This window comes from Bos mutus, chromosome 4, assembly GCF_027580195.1.
Source record: "Bos mutus isolate GX-2022 chromosome 4, NWIPB_WYAK_1.1, whole genome shotgun sequence".
In the NCBI taxonomy this organism is placed as follows: Eukaryota; Metazoa; Chordata; class Mammalia; order Artiodactyla; family Bovidae; genus Bos; species Bos mutus.
The window spans coordinates 20,185,041-20,203,840 of NC_091620.1; the positions used below are offsets into that span (position 1 = coordinate 20,185,041).

The 18,800-nt window shown below is 44.4% G+C and overlaps 1 protein-coding gene across 6 annotated transcripts in view; it reads left to right on the forward strand.

The window, feature by feature from the left end:
- Positions 1-2,661: 2,661 nt before the first annotated feature.
- Positions 2,662-18,800, forward strand: part of SLC37A3 (solute carrier family 37 member 3) — a 59,516-nt gene continuing 43,377 nt past the window's right edge. For all 6 annotated transcript variants that reach the window (XR_011463947.1, XM_005899756.2, XM_070369185.1 and 3 more), the window contains exons 1-3: positions 2,662-2,797; positions 10,444-10,604; positions 11,971-12,082. Coding sequence is in view for 5 of the 6 variants with exons in the window: in XM_005899756.2 (XP_005899818.1) it covers positions 10,516-10,604; positions 11,971-12,082 (201 nt within the window). In the remaining variant the exon portion in view is untranslated. The remainder of the gene's footprint in view (positions 2,798-10,443; positions 10,605-11,970; positions 12,083-18,800) is intronic.

The window sequence follows — 18,800 nt, forward strand, 5'->3', positions numbered from 1 at the left end:
TGGTGACTGCAGTCATGAAGCTAAAAGATGCTTGCTCCCTGAAAGAAAAGTTATGACAAGCCTAAACAGTGTATTAAAAAGCAGAGACATCACTTTGCTGACAAAGGTCCGTCTAGTCAAAGTTATGGTTTTTCTAGAAGTCATGTATGAATGTAAGAGTTAGACCATAAAGAAGGCTGAATGATGAAGAATCGATGCTTTTGAATTGTGAGTCCCTTGGACAGCAAGCAGTCATGTACGGATGTGAGAGTTGGACCATGAATAAAGCTGAGCACTGAAGAATTGATTCTTTTGAACTGTGGTGTTGGAGAAGACTCTTGAGAGTCTCTTGGACTGCAAGGAGATCAAACCAGTAAATCAACCTGACTATTCATTGGAAGGACTGATGCAGGAGCTGAAGCTCCAATACTTTAGCCAACTGATGTGAAGAACTGACTCACTGGAAAAGACCCTGATGCTGGGAAAGATTGAAGGCAGGAGGCGAAGGGGACGACAGAGGATGAGATGGTTGGATGGCATCACCGACTGGATGGACATGAGTTTGAGTAAGCTCCAGGAGTTGGTGATGGACAGGAAAACCTGGCATGCTGCAGTCCATGGGCTTGCAAAAAGGTGGACACGACTGAGTGACTGACTGAACTGGAGAGCAAGGAGATCAAGCCAGTCAATCCTAAAGGAAATCAACCCTGAATATTCACTGGAAGGACTGATGCTGAAGCTGAAGCGCCATTACTTTGGCCACCTGATGTGAAGAGCCGACTCATTGGGAAAGTCGCTGATGCTGGGAAAGTTGAGGGAAGGAGGGTGACAGAAAATGAGATGGTTGAATGGCTTTACTGACTCTGGACATGAGTTAACCGTGGCATGTTGCAGTTTATGGGGTTGCGAAGAGTCGGACATGACAGCAACTGAGCAACAGCAGCAACAACAACACATGCCTGGTCTCAGGACTTAATAAAGGTCAGGTTCTTGATGTCTCATTGCAGAAAGAATTTAGTGAGAGACAAAGTAATAGGTAAGGAGAGGATTTATTTAGACAGAAACACTCCACAGAGTGTGGGCCATTTTAGAAGGTGAGAGGCCCTGAAATATTGTGTGGTTAGTTTTTAACGGGCTGAGTAATTTCAAAGGATAATGAGTGGGAGGATTATTCCAGCTGCTTCAGGGGAATGGGCAGGGATATCCATGAATTGGACTACTACTCACCTTTTGGTCTCTAAGGTTGAACTTAGAACTGTCGTGGTGACTGTGCGTGTCATCATTTAGTGTGCTGATGTGTTACTGAGGCTCAAAGTCTGTTGCTGTAGTTTAGTCACTAAGTTGTGTCCATGTCTGCCTTTTTGCAGCCTCATGGATTTCAGTTTGCCAGGCTCCCTGTCCTTCACGGTCTCCTGGAGTTTGCTCAAACTCAGGGCGCCTGTGTGTGTGTGTATGTTTGTGAGCCTGTCATTTAGCATGCTGATATGTTACAATGAGCATATACTGAGGCACAAGGTCTAATGGAAGCCAGCTCCTCTGCTATCTTGAACCTATTTGGTTCTAATCAGTTCATGTCATGTCCTTGGGCTATGTCACTCTTTTGAAGGATGTGCCCTACCCCCTTCCCTCCTGTTTCACTCTCACTTGAGGACTAGTACGGTGAGGGTAGAGTCTGCTTGGCTATGTAAAGGAAGGTTCCTTTCTGCCTTTGCAACCTCTTAGCATCGCAGAAGTCACATCTGTGCATCACAGTCTGATTCAAAGCTTATTCAATAATAAAATTTTTCTTAATCTGCTCTTTGTGGAATGGTTTTCTGAGTTGGAAGACTTGGGGGAAAAAAAAATTCCCTCACTGTTGAAAGAGAGCCCAGGAGGGCAGAACACCCTTGTTTGATGTTGTGTGTTGTAAGGCCTTTAATTTTTGCTTAAGTCTCAGTCCTGACTATTCATTGGAAGGACTGATGCTGGAGCTGAAGCTCCAATACTTTGGCCACCTGATGTGAAGAACTGACTCATTGAAAAAAAACCCTGATGCTGGGAAACACTGAAGGTGGGAGAAGGGGACGACAGAGGATGAGGTGGTTGGATGGCTTCACCGACTCGATGGACATGCGTTTGCGTAAGCTCCAGGAGTTGGTGATGGACACGGAGGCCTGGCGTGCTGCAGTCCATGGGGTTGCAAAGCTTCGGACAGGACTGAGCGACTGAACTGACTGCCAGGATCTTAACATTTTCATTTATTGTTTGAGTGACTGGGGATGCAACGTACAACAGTGAATGATACCAACAGACTATTAGCCCTGTCTTTATCAGCAACTGCATTTAAAAAATATTTTAAAAATCTAAATCTTATGCTCTCATGGCAGATCAGTGGCACAGAGTGTGAGTCTCAAAACAAAACACAGAATAAAGTTTTTTTTGAAAAAAGATGATCTATACATTATTTCTTCGCAGATTGTAACTTCTCTGTCCGTCCCTGCCTCTTTTTCTAAGAGTCCTGGCCGATGACCGTCCGTCCGCCCCCACTCAGACCCGCCCGGTTCACCCAGGCCTTGCATGGCGGCCGGAAGTTAACTTTCTCCGCTCCTCTCTCTGTTCCCTCCCCTGCGGCCCGCAGGTAAAGAGGCGCGGTCGGACTACAACTCCCAGCATGCCGCGGGCACCCGCGCGTCACGTGAGCGCCCGGAAACCCTGGCCGCCGCGGCCCGGGTGAGGTGGCGGCGGGAGTGGCGGGGTTGCGGGCGAGGTTGAGCAAGCGGAGCGAGCAGAGCGGCCAGCTGGGAACGTGACGACTACTGCGGGTCTCGGGCGAGCGGCGGTGCGTAGGGTCCACGTCCAGAAAGGCGGGAACCTGGCGTGGGGCAGGGGTGGGGGCGCCGCAGGCGAGGGCCGGTCAGAGGGGCTTCGAGGGGGCCGGGGCGGATAGGCAGACGGTGGCCGCCGGTGGGTGTGGCGCGACAGGCCAGGCCGGCCGCCGCTCGTTCCCTCCACGCTGGGCCTGGGTTCTCGGCGCCCAGGTGCTCCGGAACCTGGCGAGGCCGGCAGGGACCGCAGCGGAGCGGGGCGGGAGGATTGGAGGGCCTCCGGGGAGAGCCTGGCCCGCAGCCCTCGCAGCGGCGCTTGTGCAAGTAAAGGGCTCCTCGTCTAGACCAGCTGAAAGGATCGCTCACAGGTAGGGCGAGGAGGCTTTTGGAAAGGATGTATGGAGGCCAGAGAAGGAGCAAAGTCTTAGCGGAATAACTGGGTTTTGCTTTTTGGCAACAACCGTGGTCTCAGTCAGGAATTTGATCTGGTTGCTTTTTCGTCATTAACTCTATATTCTTCTTTGCCGAATGTGGTCTGTTTAGTCTCACTTTTGACGGGATTTTGGGAATGTGACTGCAGAGCTTTTGGTGTTTCCAGAAATTAGGCGATCGCCTGATAATTTAAAGAAATGATTATAGGGAGTTCGTGGGGTTAGCAAAGTCTAACTCTTAATGGCCACAAGCGGAGGAGCAACTAAGCCCCTGTGCCACAACTACTGAAGCCCAAGCGCCTAGAGCCTGTGTTCGGCAAAAAGTGAAGCCATTACAAGGAGAAGCTTGTGCACCGCAACTAGAGTGGCCCGTCCCCGCTCCCCGTCCCCCATCACGGCAGCTAGAGAAAGCCTGCACGCAGTAAGGAGACCCAGAGCAATCAAAAATAATAATAATAGAAAAAGATTAAGAGAAAGCTGTCATCTGGACTTCAGATGGCCCCCACACACAGCATGAAAGTTCCAGCTAGAACAGCTTTCTTCAGTGTTTTGATGCCTGAATTATTATTTTTTTTCCTTTGTTGAATGTTTGCTGTATGGCAGGCGCTATACTTAGAACTCTTTTTAAATGATCTCATGTAAATCCTTCAGTGAGGAAATTGAGACGCAAAGAAGTGAAGTCGAGGGTCTTGGATTCTAGCCGGAACTTTCTTGCTGTTGTGTGGGCCATGTGTGACTTTAGATGACTGTCTTCTCTGAATCTTTTTTTATTATTAATTAATTTATTATTTTTGATTGTGCGGGGTCTTCCTTGCTGCCGGCTTTCTCTAGTTGCCTGCAGGCTTTCTCTAGTTGCAGTGATCAGGGGCCACGCTCTAGTTGCGGTGCACAGGCTTCTCCTTGTAATGGCTTCACTTTTTGCCAAGCACGGGCTCTAGGCGCTTGGGCTTCAGTAGCTGTGACACATGGGCTTAGTTACTCCTCTGCATATGGAATCTTCCTGGACTAGGGATCAAACCCATGTTCCCTGCATCGTCAGGTGGATTCTTATCCACTGCTCTACCAGGAAAGTCCTGTTCATCTTTGATTTCAGTCTCTGCATCAGAAAATAACCCCAAAAGGGTACTTTTAGAAGCTCAAAATCAGTGTGGTGAATTGTTGCTGACTAGCAGTGTGCATCGGAGAAGGCAATGGCACCCCACTCCAGTACTCTTGCCTGGAAAATCCCATGGACGGAGGAGCCTGGTAGGCTGCAGTCCATGGGGTCACTAAGAGTCAGACACGACTGAGCGACTTCCCTTTCACTTTTCACTTTCATGCATTGGAGAAGGAAATGGCAACCCACCCAGTGTTCTTGCCTGGAGAATCCCAGGGACGGTGGAGCCTGGTGGGCTGCTGTCTATGGGGTCGCACAGAGTCGGACACGACAAGCGACTTAGCAGCAGCAGCAGCAGCAGTGTGTATTAGTCATTGTGTCAGGTTCTGATTTGTCTTGTTCATCAGTGATAAGGAAATGTCACAGCAATGATCTTTAACTTGACTGTAAGTCCTTTGTCTCGGAGAGGAAAAGATTTCTATCTTGAAAACTATTGTTTTTGGAATATGTTCAGAATAGGTAGGAAGAATGTGGTTTGGGGAATGCTGGAATGAGCTGAGAGAATTTTCTAGAAAAGTGACAAGTATTTTACATCTGTGAGTGAGTGAAAGTTGCTCAGTCGTGTTCGACTCTTTGAGACCCAGTAGACTATACAGTCCATGGAATTCTCTAGGCCAGAATACTGGAGTGAATAGCCTTTCCCTTCTCCAGGGGATCTTCCCAACCCAGGGATTGAACCCAGGTCTCCCATGTTGCAGGCAGATTCTTTACCAGCTGAGCCACAAGGGAAGCCCAAGAATACTGGAGTGGGTAGCCTATTCCTTCTTCTTCTTTTTTTTTTCCCTCATTGCATTCATGCGCAATTTTAATTCAATTCTTGGAACACCCAAGTAGGTGAGTCAGTGACAATGTTAACAGTGGATCTTCCCTACTCAGGAATCGAACCGGGGTCTCCTGCATTGCAGGCGGATTCTTTACCAACTACATCTGTGGTAAGGAACAATTTGAGAAGAGAGAAAAATTACAGGAAGGCGTGTGTGTGTGCACGTGCTAGATGTAAAATAGTGAAACCTTACAGGAGGCTGTTGCATTAGACTTGATGGAAGAGGTGGGTGGTTGATTTTGGTAGCAGCGTGGGGATGGATAGAAGAGGATGGATTGGGGATGAACTTTGGAGGTGAAAAGGATGGATTTAGCAATGGGTAGGATGCAGAAGCTGAGAGGTAGGGAGAAATGAGGGCTCTGTGCTCGTTGCCTTGGTGGTACCATCTTCTGAGGACAGTGCTGGTGAGGGACAGGTTTAGAGGGAGACAGTGAAAAATTGTGTTGTAGCTCCAAGGATGGCCAGGTGGTCAGTTGGCTGTCGTGTTGGATCCCTGCAGGGTCTGGGTTAGAGCTGGTGCTCTGGGAGTCGTTGGTAGAAAGCCGTGGTACCAGATGACGGGGAGACAGAGGTTGGAAGTTAAGAGAGAGCCGTGTAAATGGTTATCTTACAGGCTGAGAAAGCAGGTCATTAGGGAAGTGAAGACTTGCTGGGCAGTGTTGCATGCCCTTTGAGGTTTGTGGTTTTGAATCTAAAAAGCAAAACCAGCCTGCTCGTGTGATTTTTCTTTGGCAAAACTCCACCACTTAGGCGCAGAGGAGGAGGCCAGAGGCAAGCAAGGAAAAAAGGCTCATAAGGCAGATAAGCCTAGATTCTAAGTTGGGAAAGAAGAGGAGGAGGGTCATGGATGAAAACACAGGGAGGTGACCGAGTTGGGAGCTTGCCGAGGTAAAATGACTGTTCGAGTGGAGAGTTTGAAGTAAGCAGTTTTCTGGAAGGAAGGAAAGTTGGATGTTTGAAATCCAGTTTGGGAGGTGAAAAGGCAGACATGGCTCAGACGGTAAAGAATCTGCCTGCACTGTGGGAGACCCAGGTTCGATCCCTGGGTCAGGAAGATCCTCTGGAGAAGGAAATGGCAACCCACTCCAGGATTCTTGCCTGGAGAATACTGGATGCACTCAGTACTGACTGGTTGATGCACTTACTGTTTCCTGGAAACTGGCTGGGTTTTGACCACGGAGTGGGTTTTTCTTGTGCAATAGATGAAAAGGTTGGTGGGGAAGAGGCCAGGGGACTGGGGGGTTATCCCCTTGGGTGTTGACAGGAGACAGAACGGGGGACAGTGAGAGAGCAGGGGACAAGAGCTGGGAGGGGCAGTGGGCAGCAAGGCCCAGGAGCTTCAGTGAAGCTGGGCTTTCGCCAGGAGGAAAAGAGGTTGTGAGAAGTAAGACTGCTTCTCCCTGAAAGCCCCCGGGGGAAGTGGTGTTATCTAGGGGCAAGCAGGAGTCCACCAGGGTAAGTAAGAAAGGCAGGAACTTGCAAAACAGGGTCCTGATATACAGAACTTGATTAACCACTTCTGTCCATTTCCAGAGAGCATTTCCTTCCTGCAGCGGGTGGGGTAGCTGGGCGAGGTTGGGTCTGATGAGATGGAGGTGACAAGTAATCACCTTTTTTGCCTTTTTTTTCTGCCTTTCCTCTTTGCAGTCTGTTTCCCCCCAAGAAAACTTTAATCTTAGTATATTTGAGTTGGAATGGATTCTAAATATGTGTGGAACGTGAAATTTGTGGAATGTCTTATATTCCAAGGCAGTGTTTATAAGGGGGAGATTACCAGCTCTGCCTGGACATGTCACAGGTGAAGCCATCTTTCATTCAGCCTGGATCACACAATACAGAGTATTCCATCCTGGGAAGCACCTTGTGTGGAAGATCCTGTGGGTCTCCAGAAAGCTTCCTGACAAATCAGATGAGTTAGTGATCTCGATCTTGCCTTGAGAAGTATTATAGAACAGGGCTTGATGGTTCTTTCTGATGGCAAGGACCTAACCTCTTATATGTTTAATTTTTTTAAAGATCGTTCTTATTCTCCCATGACATTTGTATATTCAGTATTCATGGATTAAGAAAATACTAAATGACCAGCTTCTATTAATTTAGAAACACTTAAAATGAATTTTGGTTTTATTGATTATAACAACACTTACATACACTTGAAAAATGTTAGATTTGTTCAATCTATACTAAGAGCCAGAAAGAAAATGGTGTAAAAATAGAATGTGCTTGATGGACTCAGACTTGGTAAAAACTCTGTGCTTCCCAAGGGCCCCAGAGCTCACAGATGATCAGAAATCACTTCTGTGATGTAGGGCATATAAGTACAAGGTATTATTAATGATTATAATTACCTGGGACCTGGTGTTATAATAATATTCATTTAAAATGGCTTTCTGCCAACATCAGGTGAATGTTTAAAACTCTTTCCCATTGTAATTATGAAGCATTTTCTCTCCCGTCTCTGTAGCTAAGGAAAAAGTGGTTTGTTTAGGAACTAAATCTAGGTAGTCTCAAACATCTTAGTAGTCATTTAAAACCACTGGGCTTCCCAGGTGGCTCAGTACGGAAAGAATCCGCCTGCAATGCAGGAGCCTGCTTGCAATGCAGGAGACCTGGGTTTGATCCCTGGGTTGCAAAGATCCCTTGGAGAAGGAAATGGCAGCCCACACCAGGATTCTTTCCAGATGGTAGTCATTTAACACCATTATTGTTGCTTACAGCCCTGAAATCCTCAACCATTATTGCCGAAGCAACGTAATCAAGGTCTGTTGGAGCATATATTTTTGGAATTATTATCTTGCCTGATTAATTATAGAATTTTGTAACCCACACCCTTTTCTGAAGTATTCAGTCCAGCGTTTTGAGTTGTGAATGTGTTCAGTTCAAAGAACTAGGATTTGTAAAGAATAGTTAAAGCTTGGAGTTCACTTGGGCATCACATTTAATTTGGGGGATGGAGGTAAATTTAGCAGTAACACTAGTAGCTCTTGGGTTTGTCACTTCCTGGAATTATAGACAGAAAGTTCACTTACATTTTTGTGAGTGGAAATTTATAGGCTTACTCGGCTCATAATTTTGTTAACATTTTTCAAGGAGAATGAGTATATGAAATTAGCCACATCTTCCTGTTACGGGATTAACCGTGGGCAAATCAGTGACCGAAATAATTATCTTAATACCTTGCATATGTTGTTTATTGTGGTCTCATAACTCTCAGAAGAGAAAGGCCATTTTTACAAATGACGTATCTGTGAATCAGAGAGACTGACTAGTCCCAAGGCTCACAGCCAGTTGGTGAATCAGCTCTCGTGTTTATATAATTTTAACCATCTCAGCTTTGTACTTTTTAATTGCAAAGTTTCAAGAATGGCCTTTCAACTGGGTCTCTTCAACATTTAAGGTTTTCAGTTCACCTGCCAAGCGGTAGTATAAATTATAATAGAGAACAGGATTATAAATAGCAGGTACAGGCAACACAGCCTTGGGCAAAGTCCTGTGATAAATTGACTTTAGTGTTGGGAGCTCTTGAGTTTATCTTCTACCTTGACTGTTTATAATACAAGATATTTATATGTTTCAAACACAAGATATTTTGTTAATTTTATTTTTTCCTACTGTGCAGATAAGGCATAGAACTTTTCCAACCCTGTGGATGTTTTCCACAGTAAGATACATGTTTGTGGTAGAACTTTTAGGGAAGTATATAGAAAACTAAAACTACCCATATTCCTGCTACCCAGAAAGAGCTATATATTCCTTATTTACTTGTAAATATTGTGTAAACCTAGAGTTCGATTCGGAGAAGGCAATGGCACCCCACTCCAGTACTCTTGCCTGGAAAATCCCATGGACAGAGGACCCTGGTAGGCTGCAGTCCGTGGGGTCGTGAGGAGTTGGACCCGACTGGGCGACTTCCCTTTCACTTTTCACTTTCATGCATTGGAGAAGGAAATGGCAACCCACTCTGGTGTTCTTGCCTGGAGAATCCCAGGGACGGGGGAGCTTGGTGGGCTGCCGTCTGTGGGGTCGCACAGAGTTGGACATGAATGAAGCTACTTAGCAGTAGCAGCGGCAGAGTTCGGTTAATTACATTTATATGTCATATGCTGCTTTTTTTCACCTGAAATTTTCTCATGTTATGAAGAAGTCTTAATTGCCTTCCAGTGCAGGGGATGTAGGTTCGATCCTTGGTTGGGAAACTGAGAACCTACGTGCCTTGGAGCAACTCAGCCCACTGGCCCCAACTAGAGAAAGCTTGCGTGTCACAGTGAAGACCCAGCATGGCCAAAAAAAAAAAAAAGGCTTAATCATCATGTCAAATGATAAAATGATAAAATATTCACCCAGATTAATTCAGCCTCTGTAATTTGTTTAATTGTTCCCATCTTACTACATGCTTAGGTTGTTTCTGCAGACTCACACCTGGAGACATTAAGTTTAGATGCTTGCTTTATGCTTTATTATTGTTGGATGTCAGAGCATGGATGAGACTTCTGAGAGGGCAGAGGAGAGGTGAGAGGAAGTAGTGGAATGAGATGGCAGAGTGGCCCTGTTTCTTTCCCCTGTTCCTTTGTGACTGACACAGATTTCGTTTCTTCACATAACAAGAAATGACTTTTTGTGAAAACTTCCTTTTGTATAGAGTTGAATGTATCTTGTATTTCTCTAGGAATGGATCCCTGAAAGTTGAATTCTTTTTTTTTTTTTTTTTTGTCAACGGCTCTTGATGAACACGGCCAGATCATCTTCCTGTAAAATGTGTTGATTTTCATTTCTGTCAGCAGTGTATGAGAGTTTAGGATCTTTAGATCTTGAGCTACATTGAACAGTCTTTTTAACTGTACAGACTTTTTTTTTTTATTACCATAATCGGCATTTCTTATGTTCTAATGAGATTAGAACTTTTGTTTGATAAGTTTAATAGCTGTTTGATTTCTTCTGAGTTGTCTATTCATTTCCTTTGCTCATTTTTGGGTCTGAGTTAGTGATTTTCCTGTCAGTCTGTGTGAGAGTTCATTCTGTTAGTACGTAATCTTTTGTCCAGGATTTCTTTTTAAAAGACTGGCTAATAGCTATAAAACATAATCATCAATCTGGTTTTCTGGTGTCAACTAATCCATGTGATTTTTTTTCCCCACAAGGCCTGATTATATAGTGTTAAGTCTAAATAATTCCGTTTTTGGATATATGCCTATTACGAGTAATGTTAATTATGTGTTTTAGTAATGTTAATTATGTGTTTTGTCTTTCCAGAAAGAAGAAATGATGTAAACCATTCACTCCCCAGACTTTCAGGTCACGGTGGGAAGGAAGGTCAGGAGGAACATGGCCTGGCCACATATTTTTCAAAGAGGAGCTCTGCTTTCCCGGTTCAGCCATCATCACATGGTCGTGTTCCTGCTCACCTTCTTCAGGTAAGTGGACCTCTGAAGCTCTGCTCTTGTCGTTGTTCTTGTTTTCCTTTTGAAGGAGCTGTTTATTGCCTGGCAAGATTGGCCTGACTAATGGTCTGCTGTTCTTTGTGAGCTCTAGTATTGTGGTTCTCCATTCTCACCTGTATTTGGCAATGTTTGAAGACATTTTTAGTTGTCACGCTGGGGGAATGGGTGCTGCTTGTATCTAGTAGGTAGAGACCAGGGATGCTTCTAAACATCTTACTGTGCCTGGGACAGCCCCCCACGGTAGAGAACTTGGGGAGCCCAAAATGTCAGTACGGCTTCCCTGGTGGCTCAGACAGTGAAGAATCTGTGTGCGATGCAGGAGCTGCAGGTTTGATCCCTGGGTTGGGAAGATCCCCTGGAGAAGTGAATGGCTACCCACTCCAGTATTCTTTCCTGGAGAATCCCATGGACAGAGGAGCTTGGCAGGCTACAATCCATGGGGTCGCAAAGAGTCGGACATAAGTGAGCAACTAACACAAAATGTCAGTACGGCTATGATTGAAAAGCCTTGATCTGATATAAAGTCCTTTAATTGTTAAAACCAGGAGCTTGAAAGCAAAGGCTGTGCATTTCCAGGGAGTACTGTGTGCCTCATTGAGTAGCAGAGATGGGCGGAGACCTCTGTGAAGAACTTTGGTTACTCTTCTGAGAGCCTGACCAGTCAGCATGACTGAAGAATCGACCGTGTCTGACTCAAGGGCCATTGGTAGCTCTCGGTAGTGGTCTGTTGATGACGTCAGTCTGTTGATGACTTTCTGGTGTTCAGGGCACAGTATTCACAAATTCTGTGACTCAGTGTTTTGATTATTTCTTCTGAATAGATTTTATTTATTATTAATGTTTATTGAAGGCACCACAAATGATAATTTTTTTTCAAGGCAGAAACTAGGAAAATGGTTTTCTAATTATATAAGAGTTAGTAGGTAATTTTAGATACTTGCTTTACAGGAAATCCACTTGTGAGGGGTTGAGGAAAAGACAGGCCTCAAGGAAAAAGCTACTGAATGGCTAGTGTAGGGAGTGGCCGCCAGAGGTTGCTAAAGACTTGACCTTATGGAACTGCAACCATGATTTTAAGGGGTTGGGATCCATCACATCTCCATCTTGTAGGTCCAGGGACCTGTTACAAGTGAACATGGGGGTTTATATGGAAGAAGACAAGTTAATTGCTTCTTTGCTTAGCGGAGGCTGTTTCAATGGATAGTTCTTATAAAGCAGTACTCTTTGTTTTTTAAAAGAAGAATTCTAAAATTGGATAAAACTTTGCAATACATCTGTGATTTTATTGAATGTGTTTTCTTTTTTATGCATTCAGCTATATTTCCTCTTTTTTTTGTAGTTACTCGTTGCTCCATGCGTCAAGAAAAACATTTAGCAATGTCAAAGTCAGTATCTCTAAACAGTGGACCCCAAGTGCTTTTAACAAGTCAACTGAATTACTGCCTGTGGAGGTAAGCAGAAGAAAGAGCTGGGATGAATTTAAGAAGGGAACCTTGCCCACCCATAAATTAAGTTCTGTTTTATTTCATTCATCCTTTGGATGACTTACTCTTTCCTGTGGTATAAAATCCAAACTGTTCTGCCTGCTTTCTTAGCTTGCTCTGATTTAGGTCTGTTTTACCATTTCAACCAACTTATTTCTCACTGTTTTGAAATCACACAATTTTGTTTTTCTTATTGTTTAGTGGCTAAGTCATGCGTGACTCTTTGTGACCCCATAGACTGCAGCAAACCAGGCTCCTCTGTTCTCCACTGTCTCTTGGAGTTTTTGCTCAAATTCATGTCCATTGAGTCAGTGATGCCATCTAACCATCTCATCCTCCTCCACCCCCTTCTTTTGCCTTTGGTCTTTCCCAGCATCAGGGTCTTTTCCATGAGTCGGTTCTTTGCATCAGGTGGCCAGTGTTGGAGCTTCGCCTTCAGCGTAAGTCCTTCCAATGAATATTCAGGGTTGATTTCCTTTAGGATTGACTGGTTTGATCTCCTTGCTGTCCAAGGGACTCTCAGGAATCTTCTCCAGCACCACAATTCAAAAGCATCAATTCTTTGGTGCTTAGCCTTCTTTATGGTCCAGCTCTCACATCTGTTCATGACTACTGGAAAAACCATAGCTTTAACTCTACAGACCTTTGTTGGCAAAGTGATGTCTCTGCTTTTTAATACACTGTCTAGGTTTGTCATAGCTTTCTTTCCAAGGAGCAAGCATCATGGCTGCAGTCACCATCCTAGTGATTTTGGAGCCTAAGAAAATAAAATCTATCACTACTTCCAATTGAAGTGAAGTGAAGTGAAGGTTGCTCAGTCATGTCCGACTCTGCGACCCCATGGACTATATAGTCCATGGAATTCTCCAGGCCACAATACTGGTGTGGGTAGCCTTTCCCTTCTCCAGGGGATCTTCCTGACCCAGGGAACCCAGGTCTCCCACGTTGCAGGCAGATTCTTTACCAGCTGAGCCACAAGGGAAACCCAAGAATACTGGAGCGGGTAACCTATCCCTTTTCCAGGGGATCTTCCCCACCCAGGGATCGAACCCGGGTCTCCTGCGTTGCAGGCGGATTCTTTACCAAGTGAGCTATCAGGGAAGACCACTTTCTCCCCTTCTATTTGCCATCAAGTGATGGGACTGGATACTAAGATATTAGTTTTTTGAATGTTGTATTTTAAGCCAGCTTTTTCACTCTCCTCTTTCACCCACATCAAGCAGCTCTTTAGCTCCTCTTCACTTTCTTCCATTAGAGTGGTATCATCTGCTTATCTGAGGTTGTTGATATTGTTCCTGGCAATTTTGATTACAGCTTGTGATTCATCCAACCCAGCATTGCGCATGATGTATTCTGCATGTAAGTTAAATAAGCAGAGTGACAGTATACAGCCTTGACATACCCTTTCCCCATTTTGAACCAGTCCATTGTTCTATGTCCAGTTCTAACTGTTGCTTCTTGACCTGCATACAGGTTTCTCAGGAGGCAAGTGAGGTGGTTTGGTATTCTTGTCTCTCTAAGAATTTTCCACAGTTTGTTGTGATCCACACAATCAAAGGCTTTAGCGTAGTCAGTGAAGCAGTAGTAGATGTTTTTCTTGGAATTCCCTTGCTTTCTCCATGATCTAGCTGCTGCTGCTGCTGCTAAGTCGCTTCAGTCGTGTCCGACTCTGTGCCACCCCATAGACCGAAGCCCACCAGGCTCCCCCATCCCTGGGATTCTCCAGGCAAGAACACTGGAGTGGGTTGCCATTTCCTTCTCTAGTGCATGAAGGTGAAAAGTGAAAGTGAAGTCACTCAGTCATGTCCGACTCTTCGAGACCCAATGGACTGCAGCCCACCAGGCTCCTCTGTCCATGGGATTTTCCAGGCAAGAGTACTGGAGTGGTGCCATTGCTTTCTCCTCCATGATCTAGCAAATGTTGGCAATTGGATCTGTGGTTTCTCTGCCCTTTCTAAATCAATTTGTACATCTAGAAGTTCTCAGTTTAGGTACTGCTGAAACCTAGTGTGAAGGATTTTTGAGCATAACCTTGCTTACATGTGAAATGAGTACAGTTGTGCAGTAGTTTGAACATTCTTTGACATTACCTTTCTTTGGGATTGGAATTAAAACTGACCTTACCAGTTCTATGGCCACTGCTGAGCTTTCCAAATTTGCTGGCATATTGAGTGCAGCACTTTAATAGCATCATCTTTTAGGATTTGAAATAGTTCAGCTGTAATTCCATCACCTCCACTAGCTTTGTTCATAGTGATGCTTCCTAAGGCCCACTTGACTTCGCATTCCAGGAGGTCTGGCTCTGGGTGACTGACCACACAGTCATGGTTATCTGGGTCATGAAGAGCTTTCTTGTATAGTTGTTCTATGTATTCTTGATTCTATTAGGTCCTTCCTGTTTCTGTCCTTTCTCACACCCATCCTTGCATGAAATGCTCCCTTAATATCTCCAATTTTCTTGAAGAGATCTCTAGTCTTTCCCATTTTATTGTTTTCCTCTGTTTCTTTGTGTTGTTCATTGAATAAGGCTTTCTTATCTCTGCTTGCTATTCTCTGGAACTCTGCATTCAGTTGGGTATATCTTTGCCTTTCTCCCTTGCCTTTCACTTCTCTTCTTTCCTCAGCTGTTTGTAAAGCCTCAGATAACCATTTGCCGACTTCCATTCCTTTTTCTTTGGGATGGCTTTGGTCACTGCCTCCTGTACAGTGTTATGAACCTCTGTCCATAGTTCTTCAGGTACTCTGTCTACCAGACTTAATCCCTTGAATCTGTTCATCACCTCCACTGTATAATCAATCATATGAGATTTGATTTAGGTCATACCTGAATGCATAGTGGTTTTCCTTACTTTCTTTAATTTAAGCCTGAATTTTGCAATAAGGAACTCTAGTTCTGAGCCACAGTCAGCTCCAGGTGTTGTTTCTGCCGACCATATAGAACTTCTTCTTAGGCTGCAAAGAATGTAGTCAATCTGATTTTGATATTGACCATGCATTTGGTGATGTCTACGTGTGGAGTTGTCTCTAAGGTTGTTGTGAAAGGGTGTTTGCTGTGATTGTTGTGTTCTCTTGACAAAACTCTGTTAGCCTTTGCCTGCTTCATTTTTGTACTCCAAGGCCAAAGTTACCTGTTATTCCAGATGTCTCTTCATTTCCTACTTTTGCATTCCAATCTGCTGTGATGAAAAGGACATCTTTTTTTTGGTGTTAGTTCTAGAAAGTATTGTAGGTCTTCACAGAACCGGTTAACTTTAGCTTCTTCGGCATCAGTGGTTGGGACATAGACTTGGATTACTGTGATGTTGAATGGTTTGTCTTGGAAAATGAACCAAGATCATTGTGTCATTGTTGAGGTTGCGCCCAAGTACTGAGTTTTGAAGTCTTTTATTGACTATGACTTTTGAAAGGCAAGCTTTTAAGACCAGATGGCTAGATTTCTTGACTGGGGCTTGACCAGTGCTGTGTGCATAGTGAGTACGTTTGATCATTCACTGACGTGTCATTAACCCTAAAGATGAAATGGCTAAGAGAGGTCATGTGCTCTAAACTCTCAGCCAGCATAAAATTCTTTCTTAACCGTCATTGAAAGGTGACCACCCAACTTCTGCTTTAGTTCTTCAGGGTGAAGAAACTCCTTGTTTTCTCAGGTGGACAATTACATTTTTATTTAACTCTCATTATTCACAAGTTCTTTCTTATGCTAAAGAGAGAGTGTTCTCTTTAATTTTGATCTTAGATTTTATCCTGAGCCTTGTGTACTAAGTTGATTCTTGCTGCCTCTCAAATATTTGTGGAAAATCCATCTCCCTAAATTTGTCCTGTTTAGGGAGAACATCTGTGCTTCTTCTTCAGCTATAGTTTTGTGATGCCAAGCTCTAAATGTGCTATTTTAGATACAGGCTGATCAGTGTATAGAATAACAGGATTGATTTAGGCACTACAGTTTTGGTTATACTGCCTTTGTTTTTAAAGTCATTGATTGGGGATCCTCAAGACCACCCTCAGATTTGGTGATTCACTAGAGGGACTCACAGGACTCAGCAAATGACTCAAAACTATGGTTGATTACAGTGAAAGAGTACAGAGCAAAGTCAGCACAGGGAAAACGCATAGGGTCAGGTCTAGAGGAAAGAAGGCAAAACCTTCAAGAGCCCCTCGTGTGTGCGTGCGCACGTGCGCTCAGTCGCTCAGTCATGTCTGACTGTCTGCACCATAGATGTGCTTAATTCTTCCAGCAACAAGTCCTGACACCCCGGTGAGGTATTGTCTACCAGGGAGTCCTGTTGGAGACTTGGTGGCAGGATTTTTATTGGGGCTTGTCATACTGGCATCCTCTGCCTGGCATGTATGAAAATTCCACATTCCCATAAGAAAAGCAAGTGTTCAGCACAAACCATATTATTGGGGCAGGCAGTGCAGCCACAGGGAGCCACTCTTAGCAGGGAATGATGGAACCCTTCCCAAGTCCCAAGGGGCAAGGTTGGCACCTTGCCAGATAGATCTGTTTAAGGATACGAATCAGGTATGCTATGTAACTCTTTCCTGCCAGTAACCAGGTCATGTTGTTAGTGTATGTTGAACTTGCATTAACTTTCCTGCTAAGATATTTATTTACTTACTTATTCTAATTGCTGCTTATTAAAATAGGTTTCATGGGAAACGACCCTGATGCTGGGAAAGATTTCAGGCAGGAGGAGAAGAGGGTGGCAGAGGATGAGATGGTTGGATGGCATCACCAACTCAATGGACATGTTTGAGGAAACTCCTGGTGATAGTGAAGGACAGGGAAGCCTGATGTGCTGCAGTCCACCGAGTCGCAAAGTGTTAGATATGACTTAGCGACTGAACAGCAACAACAAATTTTGATTTGTTCAAACTCTGGATTCAGGAGTTCAGATGGATTGGTTATGTAGAAGTCAGGTTCTGACTTACCTGGGGATCTTTGTATTTCCGTACCTGCCCTGGTGGAGAGAGCAGTGCCAGCTTTCCATTTCCTTTTAGACTTAAACATCCAGGTTTTTTCTTTCCTGAAGGCTGCTACTGGGAGCAGAGTGGCTAGGCAGTATTTACTTTCACTCCTCCTGTGTTTCTGTGTCTATAACTGTCTTAACTCTAGCTTCCCTCCAAGCCTGCCTTTCTCGTCCAAAATGGAAAGATCCTTAGAACCAGAAGTATGTGTAAAATCTAAAAAATGTTTTGTTTGTATATATTATTCAATGTTTCTTAAGTACACTAAATAGCGTCTTCATAAAGTACTTATTATAGCTGTCATGTTTATGTAGAGCTATCTTAGGTGCTTTACAAAAGACATTAAGCAGACACAGTCTCTGTACCTTGAGACTTTATAATGGATCCCACTGACATGGGCAAACGTTGGAAATAGTAAGAGAACATAATATAAAATCTATGTTTATAGATAATGGAGAGGAAATGGTTGAATCTAATATTTGAGGACAACTTGACTGAAACTTATAAACAGTTTTTTTTAATACAAGAATTTTTTTTTTCTATTAAATTAGAAAGTCTTACCACTCCAGACAGCACAGTCCTTCCAGAGTGCAGAGAGTCTAAACTTCTCTCCAGTCTAAAGCAGGATTCAAGGTGCCCTCAGCGTTCCAGCTCAACCTTGAGCACAGATGCTCTTATCAGTTCTCACGGCACCCGATACCAGAGCCCTGAACACACGTCAGCTTCAGCTCATCCTCTGCCCTGCTTCAGGAAGCTCTTTCATGTCAGAAGTTCCCCCGCCCCCACACAGAGCTGTCATTCTGTGATAAACATTCTCGCTTAGGAAACCCACACGGTGACCTTTAGTGCTTCCAGGAAGTGTCCCAAGGCGTAGCAATCATTGTAGCTCAATACAGGCCCTCCGCCACAAGAAGAGCAAGAAGAGCCTCCATCCGCGCAGGAGAGGAGCATAAAGAGCCTCCATCCGCGCAGGCCTCTACAGGCCGGCCCTCCACACGGCAGCTGTGCACAGGTGCCGGCCAGCGTGAGACTGGCAACTTAAAGTCACTCTGTCGGTGACTTTCAGGCTCATTTCCTTCTCTTCTGAGGAAATATCTGCCAGTAAACAAATCTGAATAACTAGAGTTCGTCTGTCAGTCCCTCTTACAAGCAAAAATGACCTTTCAACTTGCGACCCACACAGTTTTCCTCAAGATAGTTATCTTCTCGCCTGTTAGTATAGTTGTCTTGATTGGAGCTGCATTATTGATGTAAACTTTCTTCACTAGCCTTCTTTCTTTCATCCTGTTTTCTGAATCTTTTTGTACATCCTGCTTTTTTTCTTTTAGTTTTGGGATTTGTTTGCACTTGTGAAGGAGGCAGTCACTAGTATCTTCAGCTGAATTCTGGCAGTGAAGCAGGAAAAAGCCATTTAAAATCTGTCCGTTTTTGTGACAGCCACACCTGCAGGGAATTTTCGGTGGCTTCTCATGAGAGTGAAGAAAAAACCCTTGAAACCTGGAGCAGCTGCTCGGATGTGAGCTCTGGCTCACGTTGGCTTGTGCCCCACAGGGCTTCATCCTGGGTCCTGTTGAGCCTGGATGGGATCAGGAGTCAGAGCTTGTGGCTCGAGGGAAAGATAGTGAGGTAACTCTCATTGGAAGTATTTAGGGCCCCAAATTGTCACCCTGACGTACTGATGGGTCTCAGTTGTGAGTGTCTCTTCTGCTCCTGAAAG